At 35.9% G+C, this 22,045-nt stretch overlaps 2 protein-coding genes across 5 annotated transcripts in view; both read right to left on the reverse strand.

Moving 5' to 3' along the window:
- Positions 1-420: 420 nt before the first annotated feature.
- Positions 421-7,980, reverse strand: EPGN (epithelial mitogen). Of its 4 annotated transcripts, none has more exons than XM_036852706.1 (5): positions 7,797-7,980; positions 7,201-7,263; positions 4,308-4,428; positions 3,182-3,208; positions 421-1,629 (listed from the first exon to the last, which is right to left on the reverse strand). In XM_036852706.1, the coding sequence occupies exons 1-5, from the start codon at positions 7,837-7,839 to the stop codon at positions 1,575-1,577; spliced, it is 309 nt and encodes a 102-aa protein (XP_036708601.1). In that variant the 5' UTR covers positions 7,840-7,980; the 3' UTR covers positions 421-1,574. The 4 variants fall into 4 exon arrangements, with proteins under 4 accessions (XP_036708601.1, XP_036708598.1, XP_036708602.1 ...); XM_036852703.1 differs by having other exon boundaries at positions 7,174-7,263; XM_036852707.1 differs by lacking the exon at positions 3,182-3,208.
- Positions 7,981-12,934: 4,954 nt separating this feature from the next.
- Positions 12,935-22,045, reverse strand: part of MTHFD2L (methylenetetrahydrofolate dehydrogenase (NADP+ dependent) 2 like) — a 137,502-nt gene continuing 128,391 nt past the window's right edge. The window contains 1 exon segment of the mRNA XM_036852708.1: positions 12,935-14,291. Coding sequence (XP_036708603.1) covers positions 14,179-14,291 — 113 coding nt within the window. The 3' untranslated portion in view covers positions 12,935-14,178.

The raw sequence follows: 22,045 nt of genomic DNA on the forward strand, positions 1-22,045 counted from the left end.
ATGTAACCTCTGCATACTTTGTGAGGTCATGCAGAAAGTGCTGACCTGCAATTCATCTGCATTAAATTCCTTCTGAAGGAAAAACAAAGCAAGTGAAATGCCTTCTATTCAAAGGAAAGCAGAATGTAGTTTTGTTTAGAAGTGAATGAAAAGTCACAACTTAATATAAGAGAAAGGCTTGCTACTGGGCTACCACTGTAAGAATATTCATGTTTGATCTTTTTTTAACCCATCTCATGATCAAAATTATTTTGCTTATCTACACCACAATAGAAAAAAAGTCCACAGTCTTAGATTGAATCTAAAAGAAAAATGGTAGATATTATTATTTTTAATTTCATGTTTTACTTCCTTTAAAAACAAATTCTTAAATTATTATTTTACAAACCAAATAATAAAATATACACCTAAGATGATATCCAGTGGGGTGAGAGGTGAGGTCGGGGACAGAGATGGAGTTGAGAGGTGGAAAATTTTCTCTCTTCTGTCACAATCAAATTTTAGAGCTAGAAGGACCTTGTAGAAACTGATCAAAGCCCAAAGAAATTAAGGGACCTGAACAAGACTATTCAAATTAGGTGGAAGAAATATGATTAGAGAGGAAGGACCCTAATTCTCAAAGTGTTATTTCTACCAATATTCCGTTTTCTCTCCCTCTGTGCAAATCTTCTCTCCGGTACCCAGAAATGGTAAAGAAAATTTCCACCCGCTGTTGGCTGGTGGAAAATTCTTATGTCATGTTCTTCAGTTTCTATTTCAGAGCCAATTGTAGAATTTTATTTGTTAGTAGAATTTTAGAATTTCAGTCCAAGTAGATAATCGCCAGGTAATTCCACTAACAATAGGAGAAAGTGATGAACATAAGCATTTGGGGACCAGTGAGTCCAAAACAAAATTTTATAATCCATGCAGAAACAAAAACGTTTTGCCTCCTCAGGGCTCAGTGTCCAGACAGCTTTCAGTCATCAGAAACTCTTTAGCTTATTCCATATTTCACAGTGTTGTCACAAGTTGGGTATGATTATGTTTGCCTTGGACATTCCATTTCTTTTCTCTAGCTTAGACTTCAATCATAAGTTTGGTTCACTGGAGGTGCCATAATAGTAATCTCATCTGAATAGCACATTCTTTTAGACACCATGAAAGCATCATGTTTGGGATTTGGTCCGTAGAGCAGTGGTCCAGAATCCTGGTAGCAAGCATAGTGAAGAATCCAAGCTTGGCATTGCTTTGGCTGGCTGCAAGGTTGATAATTATTCCCATGAAAATTCACATCTGACATAGTCAGAAGCATAAAACTCAGTCTCTCTGCAGTGAGAACAATAATCACACAACAGCAACAAACCCAGAGTAGAACTGTGAACTTGACTTCTGTCACTGTACCTTGTTCCCTTGGCTCCCATGGCACTTTAAAAATAGCAAAGTCTAAGGACCAATGTTGAAATTTATTCCCTTGTTTCATCATGATTCCAACTTTCTAGTCAGCTTAGGAAGTTGTGTTGTTTCACTTGAAAATTTCAGTTTTGGGCCCACTGATTTTCACCAATGACTCATGAAAATTTCTTCCAAAGGCCTCATAGTGGTCTTCCTCCGGAACAGACGTTGTAAGGTGATTTCAATTTTAGACACCTAAAACAGAGTATTGTTTTTCATATGAATTTGACTGCTGTTTGTACAGCTTATTGAGGATTATATAAATGCTCTGGTGTAGCAATTGCTCTTGGTATCCCACCCATATCCTCTTTACCCACTGGTATACCCATCTCCCAGCAGTTGTGGGTGTTAATAAGGCTCATAGCACCATCCTTCTCTAGAAGATTGTCCTCAGCCAAGAGAGGACTTTGCCTGAAGATTCCTAGGAGATTCCAAGCCCCTGCCTCTTACCCTGCCAGGAGCACTCTGACACCCATGCCTGATGACGCTGGGTACTACAACCAAGATCCCTCACCTTCTTGGGATGGGGCAGCGATGCCAGTCATGTTCTAGGTCTCCCTTTGGAGTCAGGTTGAGGATAGACTTCAGCTAAACTACATCTTTGCTTACCTTCTTCCTCTGTTCTAGCTTTCCTACTTCATTACAGATTTCACCTTTGAGCATTCTCGCGACCAGTCATCACTCAGTCAGGAAATCTCTATCTCAGGTTCAGCTTCTAGGGAACCTGATCCCAGACAGCTGTCTTGTTAATATTAAAAGGTCTTACTTCCTTTTTTATTTTCTTTCTTAGTCTCTTAGGCAACTGATATAACAGATTTTATATCAATTGATCCACAATTGATATAACAGATTTTATTCTCTCTAAGATGCAATTACTAAGCAAACAATTTTTTTTAATGTTGTACAGTAATTTTTGGTCATTTTAAAAATGACAACTTAGTTAATAGAGTACAGCAAGGGAAATGTATTTATACATTTTCTTTAATGTATATCACATTATTTCTTGACTTTTCCCTATACATGGATTAAAGGAAAAATTACCAGTGTGGAAAAGCCAGAAATAATGATTAATAATTAATGCATGAGTAATTTATACTTAGTGGATCAAATTTATCTTGTTTAGCTTTTAGCAGTAGACAGTATCTCCTGAATATACCCTCAACTAATGTCTGGGAAGAAAATGGCCCACATTTATCACACATTTTCATTCATTTAATACTCATATTTTGATCTGTCCATTCAACAGATGTTTACTGAGCGTCTATGGTGTGCCAGACATGGTATTTGACACTTCATATAATTGTGCACAAAACACATTAATCTTTACCCTTGTGGGCCGACTGTCCTACACATTTATAACTTTGATGTAGGCAGACAGAGTTGGGGATGAAGGGAAACTGTAATTTGGAACTATCCTATTGCAACTGTGGGTAAATTTTTACCTCTTGTCTGGGTTTATGAGAAAAGACATCAAAACAAATATGCAGGAACTTGCCAGATTTACAGCCATATTTTCACTAAAAAATTATATATGTCAGTGCCTGGTACATTGTAGGGGCTTAGTGAAAGTTTGTCAAATGAATGAGTATCTAGTGACTTCATAATTTGTTTTTTTTCATACCTCTTTCTTAGGTAGCAGTAAAAAATAACAAGAAAAGCACTTAATAATAATCCAACGCCAATCCCAATTGCAATGTATTTTTCATAAGAATCCACAGCATATGAAGTTAAGGTCAAGTGCTCACACCTTTCTCCAGTATAACCAGTAAAACACCTTTAAAAAAAGAAAAGAATGTGTAATTTTAAAACTCCTTATGATAGAAACACAAATGACAAATTTCGAAGAATGAAAAAAATTTGATAAAAAGTGATTTAAATTAAAGAGGCCAATACCAAATGAAAGCCAATCTATTAAATTTATTGAAGAAGCCATGTATTTTACAATAATCATTTGATTAAGACCCCGTATTAATGCAAATTCCCTCATTGGTAGGAGGGAAAGGTAGGACCCTTGCATGAGTTGATCTAGAAAATTGTTAACCTACTCTTTCATAGGAGGATGCTGAGCAAATCAATGATCATAAAACTGGTATCTCAGTCGATCTAGACCTTTATATTCCTGAAGTGTTTTTGCCATAGTCTGTTTCATTTTATCCTATAATCTATCCGTAAAAACTTGGAAACATCTTTGCACGTTGTTAAAAGTTGATTTGGGGGCTTCCCTGTTGGCGCAGTGGTTGAGAGTCTGCCTGCCAATGCAGGGGACACGGGTTCGAGCCCTGGTCTGGGAAGATCCCACATGCCGCGGAGCAGCTAGGCCCGTGAGCCACAATTACTGAGCCTGCGCGTCTGGAGCCTGTGCTCCGCAACAAGAGAGGCCGCGATAGTGAGAGGCCTGCGCACCGTGATGAAGAATGGCCCCCACTTGCCACAACTAGAGAAAGCCCTCGCACAGAAACGAAGACCTAACACAGCCATAAACAAACAAACAAACAAACATAATTTAAATAATAAATAAAAATAAATTAATAAAAAGAGTCAATTGTTTAAAAAAAAAAAAAAAGAAAAAAAAGTTGATTTGGATTCAGTAGTTTTGAAGTACGGTGTGAGCGTCTTCATTTTCAACAAGCTCCCAGGTTATACAGATGCTGCTAATCTAGGAACCATATTTTTGAGTAGTGAGAACTAGGTAGGTTAGAAAACGACTCCTTAGATATTCAGATACAAAGAGAATTGGTGAATCACGTTCAGATCATGTACCTTCTTTACTAGGTAAGATGGAGGCGCGCGGAAATGTTGTGAAACACCATGTGAAAGGAGGCATACACTCTCCTTCTCCCATCTCTAGGGCCTGGGAAGTTCTTTGCCCTTACCTGCAGATGGCTTTCTCCAGCTCATGGTGGAATGCACAAACACCATTGATGCAGTAACTATTGTGGTCCTCCAGGCAAGGATGTGAGAGCCTCAACGCTATGGGTCCTTGTGTGTAACCAGCTAGGAAAAGGAGATAACAGTATTAACAGATGAGGTGGGTCACACTTCCACGGTAGATTTGTAACACATATACAAAAAGACCTTTAATTTTAAGAATATTCTTTGAGTGCTCTGTCATTTGAACTATTGATTGATTCCTTTGACAGGTTATATTTACAAAGCTTGGGTTAATATCATCTAAGACATATTAATGAATTAGGGGCTGGAGGTGGATTGATGATCATTCCATTCTTTGGAAACTATGTAATAAGATGATAGAGATACAAGTTTGCCAAAAGGTGGCAGCATTGATTCTAGTCTTAGCATGCTGTCCTGAGCAAGGCTTCCCAAATATATGCCTGGATACAAATGAAATAATACAATTTTTTTCATTGTCCCCTTTACACCTGAGAAGTAGCACTCAGGAAGATTTGGATTTATGGTTGGGAGATAATGAACTTGATTTCTTTTCATTCCCCAGAGAAGAGTGAGATGAGAATCCCCCCTTCTTCTTATGCAGACTACCTTAAGTAGCTAATGGAAAAGGGATTGTTTTCCCTAACTGATTTCAGAAGAGGTATTGTTATGACCTATAGGTGAAGCCAGAAACAACTTATGGCTCAGGTTTAACATAGCTAAGACAATACCTTCAGATGTTAATTAGAAAATTTACTCAGTTAAGAGGCATTATGATATTGTGGGAAAAGCCATGGGGTTGGAATTAGAAAACCTGGGTTCTGATTTCTAGCTTTAACACTATGCAAATGACCACACTTGGAGAAACCTTTGTGGTCAAGTGTCCAGAAGCCTCTTTATTGGAAACTTCCCTTTGGGAAGCTGTACTGTGGCAAAATACATAGATTTCAGGATGCTCATCCTTCATTCCTTGATGTACTAAAGACATATACCTATACTATCCTTGAGGTTTGGGCAGTGGGAATGACAAAACAGCATAAATGAGTCCTTTTTAGTATACTTTAATTACTGATTCTTAAATTCTTCAGAATTCAGAAGAATTAGTGGCATTTTATTTTTGTCACTGTTATGAATAAACATATCTCCTCAACCTTAGTTATCATGTTATATTATATTCAGCTTGCTAAGTAGATTAAGAGAATCATACTTATTTGTTTTCAGGAGAAAAAGATCTAAAAAGGCATACTTATTTATATTGAAAATACTAAATCTTTAGGTACTAAGTCACCAACAAGATACTGTTATAGAACTTCATTTTGGTTGAGAACACACAACATTACCTTAAAATTCATATTCATTTTGTTAAATGTGGTATAGTAAATCTAATTTCTCATCTTGATAATTAATTCTAAGGCAGTGGGAATTTCTCATTATAAACTGTGCTAGGTTCTTCCTACTTCAAGATTAAATAAGTTCAATTAACCAAGCCTGAACCAGGACTTACTAGAAAATGTGAGAATTGAGAGAAGACATTTACAAAGAAAGAATATACTAGAGACTCATCTTTCCTCTAAGGAGAAGAATATTAGTTATAACTTCATGAAACTTTCCTGAGATACTGGATTCAGATTTTTAAGTTAAATGAAAAGCAGGGAACTAAAATTCACCCATCAAGAAAGCAAAGAAAAACTACTGAAGTGATATATTCAATCCCTTTTGTCCATAATTATTACCTGTAACTTGGAGAATTTGCCTTGCGGTTCACTATTAGGGAAGAAAACAGGTGGTGATGGGCACACTGTTATGTCACTGAGAGGAAACTGTACTTCTTTAATTCTCTACAGTATTCTCTCTCAACAAAGATGTTTTCTCTTTGTTTAAAGGCTCAAAAGACATGAAGAATTTGGCTAAAAGTTATTCTAAAAGCCACACTAATTTTAATTTGCAAATTGATATATATTCAAAAACTCAAATGAGCAAACTATTTTAAGCAAATTTTTTAAATTTAAAATTATTGGTGAAATGAAGAATACTTAACTGTTACTATCTTTCATATTCAGAAACAAAATATTTAACTTGATCTTCTTTTACTTGCCTGCCTCTGAGAGCAAGATATGGTGTTTCTTTGGTCCTAAGTCACGAAGCCCATCTTCACATCAGGGGGTGGCATGTGATTTGTGTGAGAATCACAACCACCTGATACACAGGTCTTGGCAGGTAACAAGTTTCCCAAGTTCACCTCTAAGAGTTCAAAGAGTTTGGAAAAATGCTGATGCTCAACAGTGGCCAGAAGCTATTTTAATAACAATAATAAAATATATCATCACCATCAACAACAAAAATTGGATACAAGTGGTTGGGAGGTATAGCATATACTAAAGCAACAATAAAAGCCCCCAAAGACAAGAAAAAAGATCTTTCCAAAGATGGGGGAAAGTGGATTAAGGCTTCATCTGGTAGCCATAAATTTATTTGGCTGCAAAGCTCACAATCACAGATCAAAATATAAAGTCACTCATCAAGAATGCCAAAATAGGGACAGACTGCCTCTGGAAGCACATGGGTTATTGGGAACCCAGCAGGAATCAAGCAGAAAGTGTGGCATGTTTCACATCCAGGACATAACTGAAAACAACTTTTTCTCATTTGCTTCACTTCCTCCTTTTAAAAAGACAATTCTCTGCTGACACATTTACCTGTCACTTCCATTTAACAGCATCCTGATAAAAGGTTGTCCAATAATAAAATATATATTTAAAAATTTCCAGTGTTGCTTTTATCACAATCCAAATTTCTCTCAAACATTAAAAAAAAAAAGTCACTTGAAATACAAAAGTGTGAAGAAAATACCTTCTGTTTTGTTAATGGTCCAGTTACTTTGCTGGGTTGTGACTGGGGGTGTTACAGTCCTGGCTGCGTCTTCAGTCAATGCTGTCACAGCTGTGTGAAAGGGGGGGGGGGGGGGAGGGAAGGCATCTTTAGCAGGTGAACCTCCTTCTACATACAAGCAACAGATCAAAAGTTATTCTATCTAGTCCCACATCTGTTCTATTTTTAATTCATTTACATTTGAAATCCATAACCTGACAAGGGCAGTTTCCTGATAGTTTCTCATGCATATCAATTCCACTCACTACATTATAGTTAGAGAAAGTAGAAACACATTAATTATTAAGAGGAAATAAATACATTTTATAAACTCATTCAGTCACAAGGCCGCTCTAATATCATATGTATCAACTACTCTTCAATTGTATAGAACAAACAATATAAAGATCTCAGAAAAAGAGGTGTCAAAATATGTTAAAAGAGGAACATACATTACATAAGAAACTAAATTAATTCACATATTCCTTGCTTGGATCTTTGTCATGAAGAATAACTGCTAAAAGCCAACTCCTCACTAATTCACATAAATCCTATTCACATTTTACAATGACACAAAATTAACACGACAAAAAGAAATGACATACCATTGAATAAGAAATAGACTGATATTGAAACTCCGAAAGCCATTTCCTGCACTTGTTAACAGTATCTTGCTCTTATCCTCCTACAATGACGGGTGGAAGGTTTTTATTGAGCTCTCGGAGGCTTTCTTGCATTTATATTTCATGAAGCGTCATCTGGCAGTTCTTACCAATCAAAAAAATATGTCTTTCTGGCAGCAGCTTGAAGCCTCGAGGCGTTCGTATACTTGTTTAGGATACCTGTGTTATCTAGCAGTGTGATCAAATTTTCTTTTGAAACACTGGTTTCCTGTTACCTGTGGGCATAATAGTGTCTGTAAACATACTTAAAACAACAAAAAAGAATCTGAATTCAGGAAAAGCCCCCTTGGTGTGAACAGAATTATCCCAGCTCCAAAGTTGATAGTGACCTATAAAAGATTCCAAGAAAGGGGAGTTTTGATATTTCCAAACTAGGAAACATCTTAACCTGTTCATAAAAGAAATATCTCTGAAGCTGCAGTCAGTTACACTACTTTTCAGTACAGATTGGGTTCCACTGCAAATCAAGATATTTTGTAATTTATGGGCAGGAGAGAACAATTAAGTGTGTGTAAAAATAAAGGTTTAATATTCCATTTTGGTTTTTGCTACTTAGTTTTACTATTTCAATTTCTGTAAAAATAATTGTTTTTAAGAGCATAAGATTTACATTTATGTCATTCTGCCATTTATTTTTCTGAGTAAATGGAATAGGCTACCGAGTTTTAGGAACTACAGTTCTTAAGTATGTGCTCCAATTATTAGGCTCTAGTAAAGCACTAAAATAATGATGATGATGATGATGATAATAATAGTAATAATAATAATAATAATGTCATCTCCATTAAGGTAAAATTAAAATATTTAAAATATTTATGTTTGGTACATCTAATGAATAGAAAGCTTTTAGTTTAATACAACATTCAAATTTTTCTTACTATTAATCTACTTATGATTATTAGAGTACCACTTTTAAGGCCCAAATATGTAATTATTGCTATTACTTTTTGTGACTATAGGAACTTCCATAAATTTTTCACTTGCCCCAAATTATTATAAATAATTTATAAATATGTTTTGCTGAGGTATTTCACCTTTCTACCAGGAATTTCAGTTGCTCATATTTTCTGTACCTTAAAAACCTGTTTAAGTCAAGATAGGTTGTCATTTGCATTATGTCCACCCAGCAAATTCAGTTTACCGGAAAGGATCCCTTTCACTATTCAAATATGAATTTGGCTTTAGAAATCACACAAGAATGAGCTTGTTGAACTCATTATACCTTGGGCAATCGCTTGCCACAGAGTCATCCTTTTAAAGTTAAAAGAGTATACTTGGCTTGCTTTACATGTGCCTACAGTTCATATTCCTACTTTCGTGGAGTTTTAAAAAACTATTTATTATTAAGACAGGTTCTGGATACAGTTTTTCCCAAGCAAATCATATTTGAATTATAAGTCAAATAATCATCTCTGTATCACTGGTAAGAATTTAAGGAAAAATCATTTACAAAGGATTAAATAAACCACAACCAATTGCAGTTTCAGGAGGAAGATGCTAGGTCTAATGTTAAATATATTTATTTCTAAGACTGGGACATTGTACCACAACCATCTTTATAGTAACTGTTAACTGGCACTTGACAGTGCTTTGCATTTTGCAGAAGGTTTTCACACATATCTCAATTCTGTCTTCAGTAATCCCGGCCCCAACAAATCCAGTGCCTAATATATAGTGTAGAGTATACTCAATCTGTCTTGAGTGAATAAAGAAATAAACAACAGGCCTTATTCTTATTCCCATATGACAAATAAAGAATGAAGACTCAAAAGAATTAAGTGACTTGCCAAAGGACACACCCTAGAGTCAGGACTTGAGCCCATGTTCAGATTCCAGATCATACGCCCTCTCCAGTTCCCCAGCTGTGTCCTCTGGTAGGAGTCAGTATACTGACCTTAGAGAAATTCAAATTGTCTCCTAAGATCAAGATTTAAGTAAATTACCTTACCATAAGAATCTAAACAAATGAATTATGGCTTTTACACATGTTTGGGCTGAGAGAAGTGGACCACTGTCTCTCTAGATGTTTCTCCACTCTGGTGAATTAAGCCATATAATATAGAAACTCATCTACCACTTGAGCTTAAGAAAATAGCTCCAAGTCATCCCATATGTTTCTTTTCCTCTGGGACTCATCATGATGAATCCCACTTACACTCTCTATAGGAAAATCTCCTATCTTCACATCTTCAATCCTCTCATCAGGGAGTCCTTCCGCAATCCTGAAGAATGGGAGATGTGGGTACTGTAACATGGCCTCACGGATATTTGTATTCATTCTTGATACATGTTAGAGTGAGAAAGAAGGCTAAGAGCTGCAGCACCCCACTATCATTTTTCCCTCTGACCATTTTTTGTCTTTTTAGTTTATTCATCTCTCTCTAGTCATAAGCATCTCTGGAAGTGTCTTCTCTTCTCTTCCCTTCCCTTGCCATTAAGTTTATTTTTTCCTTCCCTTCTCCTACTTTCCCTTTCTTTCCCCTCCTTTCCTTTCTTCATCTCTCCTCTCTTTTCCTTCCTTCTTCATTCTTTCTTTCTTTTTTTTTTAACTTATTTATTTAATTAACTTATTTTATTTTTGGCTGCATTGGGTCTTTGTTGCTATGCACAGGCTTTCTCTAGTTGCAGTGAGCGGGGGCTACTCTTCCTTGTGCGCAGGCTTCTCATTGCGGTGGCTTCTCTTGTTACGGAGCATGGGCTCTAGGGCGCGTGGGCTTCAGTAGTTGTGGCTCATGGGCTCTAGAGTGCAGGCTCAGTAGTTGTGACGCACAGGGTTAGCTGCTCTGCCGCACGTGGGATCTTCCCGGACCAGGGCTTGAACCCGTGTCCCCTGCATTGGCAGGCAGATTCTTAACCACTGCGCCACCAGGGAAGTCCCCTTTTTCTTTCTTGCTCTTTCACTAACAGCCAAAATTTGTTGCTGGACATTGGCAGGAAATGGTCATCAGCGCATTGCTTATCTCTGTCTAAACTTATTCTGTAATTCTCAGGAATTCAGTTGCCATTCATCCATTCATAAACCATTTTATGCCTGTAACATGTAATGTTTGTAAGACAAATAGAAAAATCCTGCATGGACTCTGACCTCAAAGAACTAGAGGGGGCTAAGGAAAGTACATACATAACTACAGTGCTGGGTGGAGACGGATGACTGCCATGAATGTGCACATAAATGTGTATAAGAGTTCAGCAGTGGGACTTGGTCAAACTCTCACAGCATTTCTCATGGATGAGTTTCGTTTGAAGTGAATCTTAATTAGCAAATAGAATTTAGACATATAGTGATAAGAGAAAGAATTCTAGGTGGCAGGGGAGGTGGGCACTGAGGGGAGGTAGAGTGATAGAATGAAAAGAGAGTGGGTTCTGGCTCACGTCATCCTAACAGACCTTTCTTTGAATTCCAGTTCTACCTTTGCTATCCATTTGGCCTTTGCTGAGACTTTTTAATAACCTCAAGCATTGATTTCCTCATATATCAAATGTGGATTGTCAGTAACAACAATAACAAAAAAGTAAAGCATTTAGCACATGATAGGTGCTCAATTAAAGACAGCTGTTACTATCAAACAAGTGTAGAAAGATGCAGGGTGTGTATAGTGGTCAATCAAGGTTAGGAATTTAGTGGTTAACAACACATGTTGATGCATCTTAAGTTTTCATCACTAGCCATGAATTATTCTCATACCAGACTGATACTATGTCAGGACTTTTATTTATATATTATGTCATCACCTCAAACTCAACATGTCAAACTGAACATATTATCTCTTCTCCAAAATAAGCTCCTCTTTACAACTTCCTCATGATAATCAGTGATAACGTCTTCTAGGCTTTAACTACAACTCTCATCACTGACTAAATAGAGTCTAAATTCTGATTTATCCAGGCTTTCTCTAATCTATTTCTGCTGTTATCCAGCTGTATTTCCACCACTCTGCAACACACTTTTCATTTCAGTCTGACTGTAGCCCTTGCTTTCATATATATATGCTAAGCTCATTCTCACCTCCATGTCCTCATGTTATTGTTCAATCCTCATTAATTCTTCAGGGTCCTTTTTACAGATACGTGTAGGAGAAGAGAACTTACTTCTCCAAACCTCCTCCACAAGACAATCATATGTCTTTTATAGACCCCAAATATGCACAAGTAAAGTCATGATACCAGTGAACCAACTTTTTTTCCTTTATGTGTTGACAAAGGCTTCCTTCTTGACCAAACTTTAGTTAGACTCCTCCTAGTCCTTTTCTCAACTAGGCATCAACTTAGCCTGTTGAGCCCAGTTTTAGCAAAGAAATCTGCTAAGTTAGTTTATGGAGAATCCCCCTGCCCTGCTCCTTGCACCCTTGTCCCTGCCATATCTGATCAAGTTCCCTATCTCCCACCCTTGATATCTGGCCTAACTTTAACAAGAATCCTGGTAAGCTAGTTTAACAAGAATCCCTCTAGCCTTGTTATCTAATCAAGTTCCTCTTAGTAATTTTCCATCTACTGATCCCCTCACTCTCTTCATTGCCTATAAATCCATTGCTGTCGCAGCTATATTTGGAGTTTTCAATCTCTTCTATTTTAATAGTCTCGACCCCATTGCAATAGTCCTGAATAAAGTTGTCCTTATATTTTTAACAAATGTTAGAATAATTTTTCCTTTATAGTGGTTTAATTGGTCTCTGGAAAGGCTCACTCCTGAATTTTAGCCTCAACAAAGGGGAAAAATATTTCTAAAAAATAACTCCTGCATTTGGGGTGGGGGAGGAGGAAGCTCAAAATTACAGACTTCACCTTTTCCATGTGAATGTATTTTGGGTCATTATGTTTGTTTTGGGAACTTGGGGCACTTAAATATTAAAAAGAGGGTCTTTCTGAAATGTTAGCTTGGGAGCTTTGAATTTAAACTTTTATCAGGGTTATTAGACAAAGACTGGTCTGGAATGGGCTATAGAACCTTTTCTTTCATGTTTGAGGAACTTGTACATTTCCCCAGCATGCTCTGAAGAAATAGATAACAAAAATATGAACAAAGAAACTTATAGATAGCTTAAAGAAAAAGAAGACAGGTATTCCTTTCCAAATTGGTTTTATTATACAGTTGAAATATTAATTATAAACATCTAGTCTATTTTCACACAAATGATCAAGAGTATACACTAATAAAGACATGCATTGGGTAAGAATCATTACTGGTACATAAACAGACTGGGATTTGGGCCTGAAAGCAATACAATTATATGCCCAGGGTAGTCTCAAAATAGCCTTCAACCGACACTCACATGTTTTTTCTAATTTAAATTGTGTTAGAAACATGGCATCTACTTTGAGAACCAAATGCTATAAGAGAAGAGGGAAGAACTGTGAGTAACAAAGCAATAGATTTTTAGTCATATCCTAAGGCTTAGCTTGGGCACGTTGTGTCATATTTTTCTATTAGATTTCTAGATTTGTGAACAAACATAACTTCTATTCTTTAATGAAGTCCTCATTCATACTATATTGTATTTTCCTGATATTTGTGGGAAAATACAACCTTAGTTTTGTTTTGTATATTTGTTTGGTTTTGGAGTTTCCCTTATTCTTCAAGGAAGGTATTGTCCAAATATTTTTCTAGAAGAACAAAGAAATTACATGTAAACCTAACACACTCTTATTGCATTTTTACTTGGCAATTAGTAATTCACCACTTGAAATAATCAGTACCTTTCCAAGTAGCACTTCATTTTTTGCCTTCCTTGCATGTTTTTCTTTCCATCATTTCTCATTAGTATGCCTCGTAGGATGCATTTGGGAAGTATATGAGATCAAAAGTTTATTTTTAATATTTTATCTTTCCTTTAGCAAATAAACTCTTTTTCATCATATGATATAGTACGTAAAATATATAAAAATTGGGCATGATTATGGCAAAACCTAAATTACATTTTACAAGGGAGCTTATTTGTCTGACAAAATGTTTGTTGAAAACACACTATTTGTGATATTTGTGTCAAAAATATATTCGTTTATTATGAGCCCTGTATTAGTTTTAACATTATGAACAAATATTAATCACAAAATAAACAATTGTTATCAAAGGTTTCATTGCAGTTGTTTTGTTTTTTTTTCCTAAAACTCAATATCCACTCAAAATATTCAGTAATTATTAGCAGGAAATGCATAAGATTGTGTGAATCATCTGATCCACAGTGATTCCATCTGTGAAAAAATAAATACAATGTAGAAATAGCTTTGTAGTAAAATATAAAGGTTTTTGCCTTTTGTCAAATAGATACGTAGCATGACTTCAGTTTGCTTTATTCTTTCATGTGATCTAGTAAATGATTTTTTTAGCTGCCAGAAGGGTGTTCTTGAGAAGCATTGCCACTGTCATGGGTCCCACGCCTCCTGGAACTGGAGTGATAAAGCTAGCCTTCTTCTTAACAGCTGATGGAGGAAACAGAAAGGATTCTTTATTTTTTATTTTTTCTGAGAATTTCATATTTTTAAATATACTGAACTGTTAAAACTGAAGCATTTTAAAAATTTAAGAGTTTATTTGAGCAAAAATGGAGTCTAATCGGGCAGTGCCAAACCCGAAGTATAGCTAGGAAAGCTTCCACCGACAGGAGAGACTTACAGAGAAAAGGTGGAAGCAAAGCAAGGAAATCATTGATTGGTTATAGCTTTAAGCCTAGTTGGCTGTTTGTGATTGGTTGTCCTTGGGTTTTGATTTTGTAACCTTGAGGCAAAATCTACAAGCCTAGATTTTGATTTGCTTACATAGGCAGCCAGGGCATTAGAGCCATCTCAGTCTAATGGCTCCCTTGTTTAATTAACAGAATACAGTGGATTTTTCTGCATTACACATATAACCCTAACATCCTCAAATCATTTTTAGAATGAAGTAGACTATAACACACACACACACACACACACACACACACACTTCTGTGTATGATATCTAATGTGTATAGAAAGAACACCATGAGGCCAACACTGTAGGATGAATCTCTACGCAGCTCAGTTAGTTTTACATAATGAAAATCTATAACCCATGATTGATCCAACTACATGTAATTCCAGTTAACTACTTCTAAAATACATGATATTGGTCACAAAGGGGATACAGGATATAGATAGTCCAGCACACATCATCCGTTAAATTAGAATAGTCCTGTTATAAAAACAGCATCACGTATATGTGGATAATACATTCCAGTGCAAGTCTAATAAAAATCATTAAACACATTAAAATTAACTGAGCAAATACACATAGTCCTGTTCTAAGGTATGAATGAAGACTTCTTATTCAGTGAATATACTCAAAGAAAATGGCAGAGAATTTTCATCAAGTTTTATTTAAGAATGTTCTCACACCCACAATATTACAGGTGAATGGTTTCATGAATTGACCTACTGGTTTAGTGTTTCACCATGTGAATAAGAACAATGAACTTTTCCCAGATAACTCTTTTAGTACAAAGTTAGCATAGACAATACTTCTTTAATGCATACTCTGACCTTATCAATCACATGCTAGTTAGATGTATTGCCTTTACAAGTTTGCTCGTATATGCTTCTACATAAACGAAATCAGTAGATGTTTCCTAAATCTTAATTAAGCATTACTTTTGTACAATTTATATTGCCTTCTTGAAATATGGTTTGTAAAATTTACATTTACCTTATTTTAAGTGTATTAGTATAATGCAATATTTTTTAATAATAGGAAAAGCAAAGGAATAATATTCTTTTACTTGAAGAAAAGTCCAGATAAGCTTGAAGGCATCACACACACACAAAATCCAGCTAGTGTATATCACAAATCTTCTCATGGCATATAACAAAGAAAAGATAAGAATGATGTGATTTAGAAGGTAATATTTTAGTTTTCCAAAACGTGTCTCTATACATGAAGCATGTCCTTTTCCCGCCATACTTCTATCCAATGTATTCTATGCTGTAGAAACACTAGGCTAGGTCAACACCTATTTTCATAAATAGCTACAAATTATCATTCCTTTCTTCCTTTGCTCTCGTTATTCCTTCCACCTGGAATACGCTGCTACCTTACCCAAATAAGAAATTCCTTATTATTCTTTAAAAGCCAATAAAATGTTACCTGGCCATCATTTTTCTCAAAAATTCACCCCTCCAGCATTGAAGTAAAAGCACCATTATCTATGTTTCCAGTCACTTTATACCAAACTCTGTTATGGAATTTACCACGCTGTGCTGTTCCTTTCATTAGACACCGGCACCAAGAAGGCAGAAACTAAGTCTCGTGGTGATTATTGTTGTCATTTTTAATCTGAGAACTTCTCCATACACAGGTGAGGCATTCAGTAAATTATGATAATGTGAACTAAATAGCCCTTGAAATTTAAAATCTAAAATCAATTTGCAAGAATGTGTCAGTGCTTTTGACTAGATACAAACAATATCAAAACAATTTATTTCAAGTTAATTTACTGAAATTCTCAAACTACATATTTTGCATGATGGTGACAAACTGCATTTTTCATTTTCCAATAAGCTGACTTGATGGCATGAACAGTGCCTTCCAGAACCTTTTCTATAGGATTAGAGAAGTAATGCCTTTAAAAATTTCAGCAGATCTCTAGAAGAAATGTACTATACTACTATTATTTACACTGATAGTATGTAAAATCATATCTTTGTAGAGCACTAACTTTGAAATATTAATAGATAAAAATAGAATACTACTGAATAATATGGCAAATTAAGAATCAAGTACAAACTAAATCTTCAATGGAAAATAAAATGGTTTATTTCACAATCAAAAGTTAGATAAAATTGGGAATCCATTCTGGTTATACAATAATTTTTTATATAATTTGGCTTTCAACTTTGAAAAATGAAGTGGCTTGGAATTATGTATATATGGAAAAATAGTAATAACCATAGCCACTATCAGTTGACTACTTACTACTTGCCAAGAACTTTATACACATCATTTTAATAATTAATATTAATTATTATTTCATTTTAATAGCTGAAGAAAGTGTGGCTCACTGAAGTTAAAGTGACTTACCATTTTCTAATATGGTAGAGACATTATTCACAGCTAGGTTTGAATCAGTCTATGATTCCATAATTCTATCTCATCCCAATGCAACTGTATTACCATGACCTGAACATGTTGAAAAGCCCCAAGAAGGGCTCATGTGCCCCAAATTAACTCAGTTTTCTCAAAGGGTTAAGAGGATATTTTGAAAAAAGAAACAAAGGGGGGGGGAAAGTTCTAATATAGTAATTTTCCTACAATTTTACTGTGAGTACTCTTAGTTCATCATCTTTGAATTATATCCAGCACTTCAAATTTCAGCTGGCTTAGCAGTTTGAGTTGCTTTCTTTCTTGGGTGAGATTCAGATCAGATAAACCACTGATCTGGTATTATACCCTCCTCTTTCAAATTATGTTTTTCACAAAATGCTTACTATTGCATTCTTTTGCTCAAAAAGTGAGGTTTGAGGTGGAGGAATAGGGAATGAGAATAAGCTGTTGCATGAAATAATACCTGCCCGAAATTTGTAGCTCTGTGTCTGTAGTTTTGCACACTTTACTGTGGAAACTAACACACATTTATCCTGTCCTGTCTATCACTTCATAGAATTAGACTATGTGATAGGTAATGGGTCTTTACCTGACCTGGGCGAGGACTTCTCTGGACATTCATAAGCATTTAGTTGCATCAACAGAGCCCTGTAAATTACTCACTAGGCAGAAGTTTATTACATCACTGTGAACACACCTGGTTATACAAATACTTGTTTCAAATATTTTTATCTTTGATATAAACTGGGCAGATGTGAAGATGAAGTTTGTACACAGTCATGAGAGGCAGACTGTGATGAATCTGATTTTAAAAATATAAGATCTCTATTCCGTTTAATTTGATTTTCATTAGGTTCTACATCTGAGAAAGAAATGTTAAATTTTTCTGCTGCTGGCTAGTGTTAATGTATTCTTTGTCTATTTACATAAGGACCAAGATATGGAAGTGACTTCTCAAGAGAGATAAGAAATTATCATTGGCCAATACCAACGGGTACAGATGCCAATGCTTAAAAGAAATTCTCTAGTCTAATGATTTTGCATAACTATTTCAAGGCTGTCCTAAGCGACATGTTTATGAAGTACCAGAAGTGGCTTATGAGCTAAACTCAGTCATGTGAGAAAGAGTTAAATTCAATTCATGTTTGATGCTCTGAAGAGCATCTTCGCCAATCATGTCCGAGAGATAGTTAAGTTAACAAGCATTACATCACCAGAATAACTTCTCATTGGCTGGTCTTTCCCGAGGGCAGACAAGGGTTTGCACCTGTTTGTAGAAGATGATGCTATTAAAGATTAAACCTATTATGTGTGAGGGAAAAGGTGTACTACATGCTCCATTGAAAACAATTACAGAAGAATTTTTAGGTAATAGTTTCATTCAAAAACTTATTTACTGTGAGGGAGTATGTGCGGGTTTTAAGGAAAATACTAACAATTCTGTATATACGAGAATCAGGTATTAGATCTTGATTGATATCAGTGCTTTCAAGAGAGGCTCATGAACAGGTATCTCAAAACCAGAGTTAGATTAAATTTCATAAAGTCAACATGATTTTAGAGTTACTGAAACTGACAATGGAGGCAAGTAAAATATCACCAAATCCTACTGTTACCTGTGTGGAACTTACTCTAGGGAATGAGATTTAGATGGAAATGACTTGATAATGTTTAAAGCAGTTACCTGAAAATAAGAATATTTTGAGGAAAGGTGACAATTATGATAATTTATCTGAATGACCTCTCTGTAAATTCTTGACCCTGCAAAGTATATTCTATAGATTTCCTTAAAAATAATGCTCTACCAGCCAGATTTAGACATTAGAGAGTGTATGTTCAGTTGTATAGAAAGGAAAGAAATTACCATTTAAAATCAGTCATTTTGGACACAAGATTTGCCTTGTACATACTATTTTCTTTAACATATACTTCCTGCACTTCTCCATCTGATGAATACTTATTCTTCCTTTTCAGATCTAGCTAAATGTCACTTTCTTAGTGGTACTTGTTAACTCCCCAGCCTGCGTTAACTGTTCATTCATTGATCCATGAAACTTAGTAGAGTGATTTTCAGTTTGTAGTCATAGAGTATGTTGGAATCTCCTGAGAACTGTAGTCAAACTAGATATGCCCCCTCCCACCACATGATTCCAGTACACATCACTGAGAATCACTGCTGAAATGAGAGATGTTTCTAACTGGTGGGGGTAGGGGGGAGTATTATACATATAAACAGTGTAGAGTAGATTTAAAACAAGGTTAAAATTCATTGCCTCAGTGAAGGCTACTTCACATGGTGGCCTCAGGTTTCCCAGTCAGGTCCCAGGAAAACCCCAGTGTGCAATACTTGAATGCCCCATTGGTCAAAGCAAGTCACATGGTCAAGCTCAAATTTAAAGGCCTGGAATAGGAAGAATGGCAAAGTCACACTGCCAAGAGGATGTGCTTATGAGGACAGAAGATAGTATAGTCATTTTTTATAATCTACTATAATCGTCTCTTGGATTTCAGTCTCTACCTTATTAGCCATATAACCTGCTGCCAGATTTATTCTTTAAAACACAGATTAGATCATTTCAGCTTATAAACATTTGATGAATCTTGACTGTCTCTAGGATGAAATATAAATTCTTTGTCATGGCAATTAGGATCTTTTATGATATGGCCCTACATCCATGTTTGCATTATTTCCTAACCCTGGCATATTCTCCTAACCTCATTATTCACTGTTCCCACACATGCTAAAAACTGCCCCGGATAAATTTACAGCAAAAGTTTTCATGAGAAAGACAGCCACAGTCACTGCCCCTTGGAACTTACAGTCTAGTTGGGGGCTATATATTACAAATATAATTACCTAAGTAGTAACTGAGCTAAGGCTATGAAATATCCTACAAACAAAATGCTTACTGCACTGTGAACGTGCTGGGAGGACCTAACTGAGCCTGAGCACATGTGGTGTATCTCTGCCAAGTCCAGAAATCAGAGGATGAACCAAACTTTTCCACGTGAAATGGAGAGGTGAGTAGACAGTGTTCTTGGTCGGGGAACAGTGTTTGTGATGAGGTGGAAATAACCTTTCCCCGAGGCAGAAAATGGTGTGAACTCCTGGAAACACTGCAAGAAGGCCAGCAGGGCTGACATGCACAAGTGAAGAGTGCAGAAGATGACGTGAAAGAGTCTAGCTCATGTAGGGCCCAGCAGACAATGCTAAAAATCTGGGGCATTAGCCTAAGAGCAATGGTTAAAGTATTTTTATTTTTATTTATTGAAGTATAGTTGATTTACAGTGTTGTATTAACTACTGCTATGCAGCAATACAAAAGTGATTCAGTTATACATATATACATACTTTTAAAAAATATATTCTTTTCTATTATGGTTTATCATAGGATATTGAATATCGTTCTCTGTGCTTTCCAGTAGGACCTTGTTGTTTATAAAATTTGGAAAAAAAGTTTGGAAAAAAAATATTCTGAGGCAGAATAAGTCAAATGGGGAAACTACCTGTTCTGTGTACACTTTTCTAATGAGATCAGTTTATCATCTGGGGCAGAGAAGGGAGAACACAAAAGTATCAATAGCAACATGAAGTGAGATGTGCTAAGATGGGAACAAATTCTGGTTCCTGTGGGAGCACCCCAAATCAAATGGGGGTCAGAGAAATATTTGTAAAGTGGCAGAAAATCTTCAAGATTTTATGGATGTCTGAGGGGGTAAGAAAGAAGGAGAGAATGCAATGCAAACATCGGGAATAATAAAAGCAAAGGAACTTTGGACTTGACAGTGAAGCTGATGCAATGGAGGAGCTCAAAGAAGTTCATTATGACCGAGGCACATGGTGGAAACAGAGAGTAGAAAGAGATGAGGCTAGGAAGGTGGTCAGGGGCTGCATGACCCCGAAGTAAGGGGTCAGGAAACTTAGATTGGGTGATGGCAGCTGTAGTTACTGTGTTCTGGGTGAATGAGCTTTTAAAAAAATATCTTTTGTGAATGAACCTAGGCATTTATATATTTAAGAATAACCAGTTTTGCAAGATGAGAAATTGGAGAGAAAAATGTATGCTACTAAATAATTTTCAGAAGAAAATTTAAAGGAGAAATTCATGTTGTATTTTCATAAAGTTTCAGGTTCTTGAATGCTATTAAATTATCATTCAAGAAATCCTTTTTCAGCCTGGAATATATATCTAATCTGCTGTGCTCCCTTTTCTCCACTACAGAGACATCTACTTTTTATCATGTTATTGGCTTCAGATTTCTAAAGGGAAGAATTAACACAGGTTTCGCTTGACATAATTTCCAACATTTCTTACTTGAAGTCAACCATCTTTCAATGTCATGATAAGAAGAATAGGTATGGAGCAGAAGATATTCATGTTTAAAATTTGAGGTGATGAGAGGGATGATGAAAGAAACTAGGTGTTCAGTTTATGTGTGTGCCTCCAAAAAATCCAGGGGTGACACAAGGTGTGGAAATATTACTAATGAAGGATACTTATAACAACATAAGGGACATTAAAATGCCTTTTAACAATTAAGGTAGGAATAAAGGAAGAAGTATGTGATCATTAACCTTTTGGCACCAGCAACCCATGCTTCACCACAGGGTGTCTCTGGCTTGCGTGTTCTGTGTCATTATTTCCTCTGGAAAATTTACGTTCCCACGTTCCCAGGGCCTGAGCTTAATAACTCTCATCTAAAATACTTTGTTAGGAAGACTCACTAATTCTTAGGCAGATAGTGAATTTCTGCTACAGTACATGATATACTAGTCCAAGTTCCCAAATAATGGAATCTCCATATGTACCTAAACAGAATTTAATTTTGCTAATACAGTTTGGAAATTGTATATTCTGGCAAAGTCAAAGAATGTATTTGTGCTTTATAAATCTATTTTTGGGTGGAAGAGGAGGAATTGATATCTCAAGTTCCTGTAGCATTGTTTTATTTCCCTTTATATTTTGTCCAATTCTCTGTCTCTTTCAACGAAGTACTCTATAGCCCATGTCAGATTTCCAACAATGCTACAACTAATTCTTAAAACCAACCCCCTTCTCCAAAAGGAAAAAGGGATGATTCCTTATCTGTGGCAACGAGCAGCAGAAGAAAAACTCCT

Source organism: Balaenoptera musculus, chromosome 5 (genome assembly GCF_009873245.2).
Source record: "Balaenoptera musculus isolate JJ_BM4_2016_0621 chromosome 5, mBalMus1.pri.v3, whole genome shotgun sequence".
Taxonomy (NCBI): Eukaryota; Metazoa; Chordata; class Mammalia; order Artiodactyla; family Balaenopteridae; genus Balaenoptera; species Balaenoptera musculus.